The following is an 11416-nucleotide window of genomic DNA, read 5'->3' on the forward strand; positions in this document are numbered from 1 at the left end:
CAAGCAAACCTTCTGTGAAGCTATCTGTGGCCCGTTCTTCCCCATTAACCCTCCTGTTGATCTATAATTCAGTATACACTATAACATCATTCGGCTCAAACTGAGCCGCCTTCACTAAAGCTCTAAAATAAAGCAGATCGGTTTCGTTTCAATCCTCAAATCTATTCTGCATGAAGAAACAAGCTGATCTTCATCACACACTCTGTGAATGTTTGGTTGTTCCCTCATCAGTGTGCTGTATTTCAGCAGCGTTCACTCAGTAGACAACACTCACTACAGTAAAGGGGAGTAAGTGTTTAGCAAGACTGCATTCATAACAGTTAAAGCAGCGTGTGTGGAGTGTGTGTGTGTGTGTGTGTGTGTGTGTGTGTGTGTGTGTGTGTGTGTGTGCGATTTTATAGCTGGTGGGTCAAAATTGACCCGAAGGACAACTGTTGTACCCTAAATGTGTTCAGCCTTCAAGAAAACAGTAAATTATTCACGCTTTCTAATGTTTTCCAAAGATAAAATAAGCATTGTTTATGTGTTTTTCTGCTGTTAAAATGGTCATTTTTGACCCATAAGGGTTAACGAGAGCCAGAGTTCAACAAAGAGATCCTATAAATGTGCAACCCAACAACACAAACTCTCCTGAATAGTTTTATACTTCAGGGTTTTGTCTAATCCTGTAATCCTGTTTATTTCAGTTGCACAAAAGCTCTTTTCAGCCTTTACTAATGCAGTAAATGTGTTTCAATATATTTTGGTCCCACTTGACAAAAATACTATAGTATAGCTTAAACCATACTATAGTAAAGTGGATTATACTGCCTGGGTCAGTTGTCATTTCTGTGTGGAGTTTGCATGTTCTCCCTGTGTTGGCGTGGGTTTCCCCTACAGTCCAAACACATGTGCTATAGGGGAATTGATGAACTATATTGGCAATAGTGTATGAGTGTGTCTGTGAATAAGTGTGTATGGGTGTTTCCTAGTACTGGGTTGCGGCTGGAAGGGCATCCGCTGCTTAAAACATATGCTGGAATAGTTGGCGGTTCATTCCGCTGTGGTGACCCCTGATAAATCAGAGATTATGCTGAATGAAAATGAACGAAAGAATAAATATACAGTTTAATACACTTTACTATTATTTATTTACCATTTATAATGCACTTTACTAATATTTATAAGTATACTTGCTACATTATCTGTGTAGTATACTTATAAATAGTTTACTTATACCAAATGGTACTGTGAATTGTGATGTATTGCATTGTTACTACAGTATTGGGTCATTTGTGTTACGATAGAAACGCCACAACATTGATGAATGGATGAATAGATGAATGGATGGATTAATGGATGGATGGATGGTTGGATGAGTGGATGAGTGGATGAATGAATGAATGAATGAATGAATAAATGAATGAATGGATGGATGGATGGATGGATGGGTGGATGAATGAATGGATGGATGATGGATGGATGGGTGGATGAATGAATGAATAGATGGATGGATGGATGGATGGATGGGTGGATGAATGGATGGATGGATGGATGGATGGATGGATGGGTGGATGAATGAATGAATGAATGAATGAATGAATGGATGGATGGATGAATTGATGGATGGGTGGATGAATGAATGAATGAATGAACGAATGAATGAATGGATGATGGATGGATGGATGGATGAATGAATGAATGAATGGACGAATTGATAGATGGGTGGATGAATGAATGAATGAATGAATGAATGAATGAATGAATGAATGATGGATGGATGAATGAATGAATGAATGAATGAATGAATGAATGAATGAATGAATGAATGAATGAATGAATGAATGGATGAATGGATGATGGATGGATGAATGAATGAATGAATGAATGAATGAATGAATGAATGAATGAATGAATGAATGGATGGATGGATGGATGGAAGGATGGATGGATGGATGCACATATGAATGGATAGATAGATACGCATATGGGTGGGTGAATGGATGAACATGCATATAGATGATGGATGAATGGATAGATGGGTCCCACAGGACCAATATACTATAGTATAGTTTAAACCATACTCTAGTAAAGGGTATTATACTATAATATATACAGTTTAATACACTTTACTATTATTTATATACAATTTATAATGCACTTTACTAATATTTATAAGTATACTTCATATATACAGCATTTATTTCAGTATATATATAGTATACTTTGTATACTTACAATAAATAGTACTGTAAACTGGGGTGCATTATACTGTAATAGTTGTAGAAAACGACAGTATTGGGTCATTTGTATTACTATTGCACCACAACAGACTCTTCACTATAGTATGCTTCAAAAACGCTGTAATATAAATGAATATATTATTTTTCATAAGGAGTGCTGAATTAAATCTCTTAAAGAGCATGCTTTCTGATTTATTCCACATAGATAAAGGGGACGTTCAACTTTATTACTTTGTAAACTTTATGGAAATGCTACTTTATAAATAATCTTGGAACGTTCTGAAACAAGACGAAACATTCTACAAACTACTGATTAAAACTACACTCTAAACATTTCTGGGTTGTTCTCACATTATTTTGAGTCACACATTAAAATAACCTAACATTGGATCAATTTTTTCCAGACAAATTTAAATCACTCTTTTTAACCCAATCTTTGGGTTTGTCCATATTTGACCCAACATTTGGGTTAGAACAACCCAGAACTTTTAAAAGTGTGTAAAACCGACTGTAAATGATCCTGCTAATAAGAAATATTTACCATGAGACATAAAAATACCCCATGTTTTCATTCACAGTATTATAAAAACATTGGGTCAAATATGGACAAACACAGCCATTGTGTTATTTATTTTTTTATTTTATTTATTAAATTTAAATGATATATTTTAACCCAGCTGTGGGTTTGTCCATATTAGATACCCATCATATTTAAAGCAAAACTAAAGTATGGTAAACACTAGGTAGCACTTTTAGCATAGCGACCAATTCTCACTATTATTAACTAATGGCTTAAATTCTGCCTGTTATTAAGATATTGACTGTTTATTAGTAGCCAACTTATAAAGTACATAATCTGCATTATATATAGGCCTAATCTAAATCCCTAAAAGCAACTTTTACTTTAATAACTAATAATAAGCAGCAAAGTATTGAGTTTATTGGGTCATTAATGGTTTGTTAATAGCAAGAATCCACCTCAAAATAAAGTGACCAAAAAGTTTAGTATTAAAAAAATAATAATAATACCCTAAACTATACTGTATGTAAACTTTTGATCTAATACCTAAAGTTGAGTGTGTGCACATAATGACAGAGTAGTGAACTCACTGGACGGATCCATTGCTGTGTTTCCTCCGGGTTCTGGAAAATCTCCCGCGGGTCGCGCTGAGTCCTGCAGCCGCAGGTGAGGCGCCCGGAGGCGGCTTTGATGCTGGAGAGCCCCGCTCCTGCCCGATCATTGCTCCCGGAGCCTCGCTAACGGATCCGTTAGAATGACCAACGAGCACACTCCGTTAAACAACCGGCAAACGTCTGTCAGGTCGACAGCAACTCTTCAAATGACATCCAGAACATAAGTTTCTGCTGTCCACGAGTTCACGCGGCAACTCTGTGGGTATCAGAAGCGCGTTCCCGCACAGAAATGCTGCGCGTGCCTGTGATGCCCACACACAGATGATGTCTATGTAGGCACATTACAGTGTATTGAGACACACACATACAGTCTGAATGAGCAAATGAGGTGAAGGGAGGATCGTCATGACGCATTTCTGGGGGAAAATAACTCTCATTTTCCACCATTGTAGCAGAACTCAAAACAGTATATAAACAGTGGCCAACAATAAAAGTGATAGTCGAACAGAGGAATAAACTATTAAACTATTAGAGTATTAGAGTATTAAAACTTTTTACATGAACTACCAAACAGGCCTGCACGATTTAAAATCAATCATCAATAACTTGAACATTAACATTCAAACTCTAAATATAATACAATTATATACATAAATAAATAAATAAATAAATAAATAAATAAATAAATTAATTAATTAATTAATTAATTAATTAATAAATAAATAAATAAATAGCTGTCTGTCTATATGCATACATATCCATCCATCCATCCATCCATCCATCCAGTCCTTCATTCATCCATTCATCCATCCATTCATCCATCCATCCATCCATCCATCCATCCACACATCCACCCATTGATCCATCCACCCATCCATTCATCCATACATCCACCCACCCACCCATTCATTCATTCATTCATTCATTCATTCATTCATTCATTCATTTATCCATCAATCATCCATCCCTCCACCATCTATTCATCTACTTATTCGCCCTTCCATCCATTAATCCAATCACCCATCCATCCACCCATCCATTCATCCACCCATCCACCCATCCACCCATCCATTCATCCATTCATCCACACATCCATCCATGTATTCATCCGCCCATCCATCCATCTGTCCATCTATCCATCCATCCATACATCCGTTCATTCATCCCTCCATCCATCCATCCATGTATTCATTTATGCATCCATTCATTCATTCATTCATCCATCCAATTTCCATTATTCAATGTCCATCCATTACCCATCATCCATCCATTCACCCATCCATCCATCCTTTGGTCTGTTCATCCATTCACCTGTCGATCCTTATGTCCATCAACTTTTCTATCTATTTGTCTATCTGTCCATCCATCCTATACCATCTTTTTGTCTACCCATCCGTCCATCCATTTTCCATCCATCCATCCATCCATCCATCCATCCATCCATCCATCCATCCATCCATCTATCTATCTATCTATCTATCTATCTATCTATCTATCTATCTATCTATCTATCTATCTATCTATCTATCTATCTATCTATCTATCTATCTATCTATCTATCCATCCATCCATCCATCCATCCATCCATCCATCCATCCATCCATCCATCCATCCATCCATCCATCCATCCATCCATCCATCCATCCATCCATCTATCTATCTATCTATCTATCTATCTATCTATCTATCTATCTATCTATCTATCTATCTATCTATCTATCTATCTATCTATCTATCTATCCATCCTTTGGTCTGGTTATCCGTCCATTTGTCCATACTTCATCATTCTGCATATGAGCCCCATCTAGTGGTCCAAATAACACTGTACAACACCGTCAACACTTCAGTTTGTGCCTCATGCAGTCAGCTTCAGGATCCATGGATCACATCACACCTTACAATAAAACTGTAACCGGCTGAAATATTTTTACATCACTAGGCTAACAGAACAGCCTTCAGGATCATGATCTGCTCTGCATTTTATATACTGTATGCTGTGCCTATGTACAACATATGTGTTTTATTTTGATGCAGTAAAGCTCATTGTGTTTAAATTGTGCTATATAAATAAACTAAACTCTTCATAATTAGTTTAAATACACTGCAGCTTATAAATAATTAATTCTAATTATCTGACAGGCTGACAATAACTATCAAAACCTATTCTCTATAACTACAGAGTATAATATACTACAAAACACCCCCGTTTACTGTAGTAAAAACAAATGTATGCTTTATTACAGATCAGCTCACTCTAGTTAATACTACAGCATGCTGGAGCATTCATTAACAAAGAGCTGTATACTATAATATATGCAGTGTAATGCGCTTTACTATAGTACGTTTGAAAATCACTACAATGTTTACTATAAATTACTACAGAATTTTTCATGCAGGATTCTCCAAACACAAACCATCACACACATCGTGCTAATGGTGGTATTTCTGTGTGTATAGTAAGTAACTCAACACACAAACAGTAATAATAAGCCATGTACAGGACAAACACACACTTATTTAGCAATATGTGTACATATAAACAGGATCAACAACACTCTGGATCAGCTATCAGGTCTGTAAGAGCCTGGTGCAGGGCTGGTTTCTTTTAAAAACTGAGCCTTTTTGCAGTTATTCACCTCATTTTCTGTTTAATTATGAGGTTTAATTACATTTTACTGACATTTTAAGCACGAATTAAGCATGGATTATTGTGATGTTTACATTTTAAGCATGGATTAGCTTGTTGGATGGTCATTAAACCACAAGGATGTGGTGCACCGTTAGAGGGCGCACAACACCCAAAAAACGCAGACCAAAATAAACATCACTGTTTGGACAAGAAATAAAGGATATTTGTAACATTTACAGCTGATCTGCTGAGTCACAGTGATTTAACAATCCCTCTAGATTGTGTTGAGTTTACACATGAAGCTAACGATTCCCATTCCTGAAACTGAGATGCTATTTCAGGGTTTTATAAGATTGTGCTTGACAAAGGTTATTTCCACTGCAAATAAAGCGTCCTTACTTAGAGTAATTCTCTAGTTTACAGTCCAAATATCTAAAAATTCTTATAACAAGAAGCATTTTCTGGACAAGCACAAAATATAGTCTTGTTTTCAGAAATAATGAGTCAAAATGAAGTGTTTTTCCTTAAAACAAGCTAAATAATCTGACAATAGGGGAAGAGAAATGATGTTATGTGAAAAGCAAAAACAAGTTGATTTTAATCACCACACTGGCACACTGAAAAAAATGATTCAAGATGATTCCTTGGATTTACTCTATTTTTTTATGTTAAGTGGCTGTAAACAATTTATTTGGGCTGAATTTAAACAAACAAATGAAGTTGAACATTGCTCAATGTAATTTATTTGTTTAAATTCAACACAAATAAATTGTTTACAACAGCTTTGCATGCAACACTTTTTTCAGTGCAGATTATTTAGCTTGTATTAAGGAAGAACTGGCAGATTATTTCTGAAAACAACACAATATTTTGTGCTTGTCTAATGCTTCTTGATTTAAGAATTGTTAGATATTTAGACTACAAGAAACAACACAAAAAATCCCAGTAAGAGAAGTGTTATATTTCAGTATACTGGAATATGATGCTTCTCTTGGATTTTTTGTTGCATGCAAAACTGTTGCAAACAATTTATTTGTGTTGAATTTAAACAAATAAATTAAATTGAGCAATGTTCAACTTAATTTGTTTGTTTAAATTCAGCCCAAATAAATAGTTTACAACCACTCAACGTAAAAAATTGAGTAAATCCAATGAATCATCTTTGAATCATTTTTTTTCAGTATACTGTGTCTTATATCACTCTACACAGCACACAGAAACCTCTGAAACTACTTTTAAAACCAAGTCTGTTCTATAAGCGAAAGAGACGCTGTGGATGAACTAAATAAAGCTCTTAATCCATCCAGTGTAACTAAAGGATTGATCCTGATGAAGCAGATCTCATTACACGCATTAAATCCTCGTCCCTTTTCTGGACCTCAAATTTTGTGAATCTCTTTCCTGTCCACTTTAATTCACTTTAAAGTCCCCAAATATGAGCAATTATAACAAGTTTATTAATCCCAGGTAGATTTGGCATAAAGCACAGCATGCATTTATCCGACATGTGGGTCAGAGATGCTGAAGTGCAGAAATGGCACCATCTTTAAGGTGGAACACAAGACATGGGCCAGATGTCAAGTGTAGTATTTGGCTAAGTAAGTGTCTGATCCACATTCAAATTATTTTTTGAGTAAAGAAATATTTTGAGACACAATTTACGTCTTTTAATGACTTCAACAATCCAGATTTAATTATTAATCTAATGTTTCATGGATAACCTTAATAAAAATAACTTAATTTAATATATTTTATAACCAAATTATTATTTTACAGTCATTTTTTAAAAGAATGAATATTTTTTTCATTCTAATTGTCTCATTTCATGCTAAAGCACTCATTCAATTTGTTCTGTCTACCAATCAGGTCCCTTCGAGAGAAAGCATGCCTGTTGTGTGTCTAAAGTGCAATTCTTCGTGGTATTATCAATTTAATTGCAGCCATGACACACCAAGCCAGTTCAGGCCCAGTTATTGCTCCTTGTCTGGAAGCCTGTCCAGTCAGGTACCGTAATTCACTGCGCCATGTGGGCCAAGCAAAAGCTGATTGTGTGGGTCAGGGAAATTTAGCTTATGTGTCATGTTTACTATTAAAAGCTGGCAATATTCACACACAGCTTTGTTTAAACCCATTATAAAAGTGATTTTTGCATAATAGGTCAGCTTTAACTTATTTTAATTAATTAATCAGGTTACATTTTTAGGTTTGCAAAGCTTAACCTAATATTTTCAGTCAGTTTGATTGATTTTTGCTATAAAATAATCCATAAATTAGCGTTTTTTTTATAATTATTCATGTTTTTTCATGCTTTTGAATCACATTTAGCAACTTTTGATGCTAAAAGATTTTTAAAAAGTGACTTTTCTTGACATTTGTAATTGTTTGAAGTGATTTATTGTGTGGTTTGGTGTTATAAATTATAGTTCAAAACTTTTGTAATGAACTGGCAGCACATTTTCTGCTGTTTTACAGACTTATTTCTCTAAATAATATTTCTTATATTATTTTAAATGATTAAAATGTCAATAAAAGTCGCTTTGTTAAACTGTATAGCTGAATTTTCAACATCAGAAGCGGACAGATCAGATATCAACATCCCATAATGCAATTCACAAATTCACAACATGCAATTCAGACACCTGTGAATAACTAAATATAATATTTAGCATGTTTTTTGCAGTGTAAATTAAGATTACCAGCTCCATTTGATTCAGCTTGATAATTTAAGGCAGCAAGAATTATTTTTAGAAAATGGAGAATTCAATAAAACAGTAAATAAGCAAATAAATGCTGTACATGGGCCTTCTGCTTTTCCAGATTCGTGACAGCAACAATGATATACACACCTGATGATCATTTACATACATTCAAATGTGCCCGACTATACTAGTACTTTCATATCCCTGTGGAACATATTAATGCAAATGTGTGTGTTTTCACCTGAAGACATTCTGTGGTTGTGCTTCAGAAGAGAGAGATCTCATTCATTAGAAAACGAGCTTTGGAAAGTTAATATCTAGACTGCAAAAAATGCTTTTCTTACTTAGATTTTAGTCTTGTTTCTAGTCCAAATATCTCAAAACTCCTAAATCAGGGAGCATTTTCTAGACAAGCACAGCATGTTGTCTTGTTTTCAGAAATAATGAGTCAAAATGAAGTGAGTTTCTCATTAAAAGAAGCAAAGTGATCTGTAATAGGGGAAGCAAAATAATCTAGTTTTTGATTTTGACATTATTTTTTGGTTCAACTTAAAATCAAACGTGTAGTAAAATTGTTCTTTGGGCTTTCAGCATGACAAACTCACATTAGAATATACTTAAACACCAAATAGCACATTTTCATGTCATCACACGACACGAAAACTGCCGGTTTACGTTAAAAATACTACTTTGAGGAACAATAGGGCTTTAAATTTGTCCTGTAGGTGATTCGTTTTCTGCTTTAAGGAGAAATAAATAACAGGTTAAAATCAGAAAGCTTTTATTTTTCACTTAATCCAATATAAAAATGTACTTTGAATGAAAGACACAGAAGTTTCGCTTTTTCAGTGCACTTTCAAAATCTTTAAACATTTATCCTCATACTTTTAGGGGATTCACCTTTATTTATGATAGGAGACAGTGGAGATTTACAGACAGGAAAGTATGGGGAGCAGAGAGAGGATAAGGACCGACAAAGGACCTCAAGCCAGGAATCGAACTCAGGTCACCGTGAGCATGTCGGTGCCATGTATCAACGCACTAACCATTAGGCTATTGGTGCTGACTTTTCCTCATATTTTATTTACTAATTAAATACCAATAAATTATTCTGTCTGTCCCTGATTCTGCGTAAACTCAACGCTTATGTACTGTACACTGAAATAAAGAGCTTTTTTCCAAGTCAAACCAAGTCACAAGTATAATTTAAGGTAATTTATACATTTATTTCATTTGTCATTTGTTTAGGTTGGTCCAAACAAGATTATTATATTTTATTCTTGACCACAATAAATATTTTCGATTTAGATTACATTAAATTTGTTAGTTTGAACTAAAGTTAAATTATTCTTTCATATTTAGCTGGAACACATTACAGTCATTTTTAAAAGTTGGTCCAAAGCATTAATATTATATTGTATATATATATATATTTGGGCGGCATGCTGGCTCAGTGGGTAGCACTGCAGCCTCACACCAAGAAGGTTGCTGGTTCCAATGGTATCTGGATGCAGCCTTTATGATGCAAGCTGAGATTGCATCACTCAGCTATGCACTGTCAGACACAATGCACTCAATGGAGTGAGTGACATCACTGTGACGGGTAGGGTTAGGGGTGGGGTTAGGTGAGCGCATTAGAAAGCATTGGATGCAGCTAAGATTGCACTGTCTGCATCCAGACCCCTCTCGCTGGTTCGAGTCCCAGCTGTGTCAGTTGGTGTTTCTGTGTGGAGTTTGCATGTTCTCCCCGTGTTGGTGTGGGTTTCCTCCAGGTGCTCCAGTTTCCCCCACAGTCCAAACACATGCGCTATAGGGGAACTGATCAACTAAATTGGTCATAGTGTATGAGTGTGAATAAGTGTGTATGGGTGTTTCCGTACTGGATTGCAGCTGGAAGAGCATTTGCTGTGTAAAACATATGCTGGAACAGTTGTCAGTTGATGAATTAAGGGACTAAGCTGAGGGAAAATGAAATTGCAGTCATTTAATTTAAGTTGATTCAAAGTATGTATTTTTCAGCGTAGGCTACTATCATTCAGGCTAATTTAGGTGCATTTATGTTCTTGTCTCTTGTTGTGAAATAAATAAATGAACTAAAGTCGAAGATTTGCTTTCATTCCTCACAATAACACACCATAAAATGTTTATTTTGCTAGCCTACATTGTTATTCTTTAGGTGAACAATTAATCTGTGCATGTTAATCAGAGGAAAAGTGTTCGTCTGGTTAATCTTTAATCAAAGTCTGCCCATCTACTTCTGCACTGAAAACTAAAACATTTGAGTAGCTGTAACAAATCACAGCCATTTCAGTGTATTTTCTAACAATGTAGTTTAGTGTATTTTCTTTAAACTACAACATTTTTGATCACTTTATTTTAAGGTAGAATTGTCTTTTAACTCAATAAACTCAATGATTTCCTGCATATTATTAGTTATTGAAGTTGTTTTTAGGGATTTAAATTACAGTATATATAATTAAGTATATATATTAAAGTATATATAACTTTTTAAGTACTAATAAGCCGCCAGATAATAAGATAACAAGTCACTGGTTAATAATAATGAGAACTGGTCGCTATACTAAGGTTAAATTTGATTACATTTTATGTTTATATTTATCAAGTTATTTCAAAGTGTTATGTTTTCACCGTGGCGCGCGCGCACACACACACACACACGGAGTGGGCGGTGCTTCTCGTGTCATGACAACCTCCAGTACTGTACCAAACGC

At 35.1% G+C, this 11416-nt stretch overlaps 1 protein-coding gene across 1 annotated transcript in view; it reads right to left on the minus strand.

Moving 5' to 3' along the window:
• Positions 1-3690, minus strand: part of radil2b (Ras association and DIL domains 2b) — a 28832-nt gene extending 25142 nt beyond the window's left edge. Inside the window, exon 1 of the mRNA XM_056470028.1 lies at positions 3333-3690. Within this exon, the coding sequence (XP_056326003.1) occupies positions 3333-3463 (131 nt within the window). The 5' untranslated portion in view covers positions 3464-3690. The remainder of the gene's footprint in view (positions 1-3332) is intronic.
• Between the last annotated feature and the right edge of the window lie 7726 nt (positions 3691-11416).

Source organism: Danio aesculapii, chromosome 12 (assembly GCF_903798145.1).
Source record: "Danio aesculapii chromosome 12, fDanAes4.1, whole genome shotgun sequence".
In the NCBI taxonomy this organism is placed as follows: Eukaryota; Metazoa; Chordata; class Actinopteri; order Cypriniformes; family Danionidae; genus Danio; species Danio aesculapii.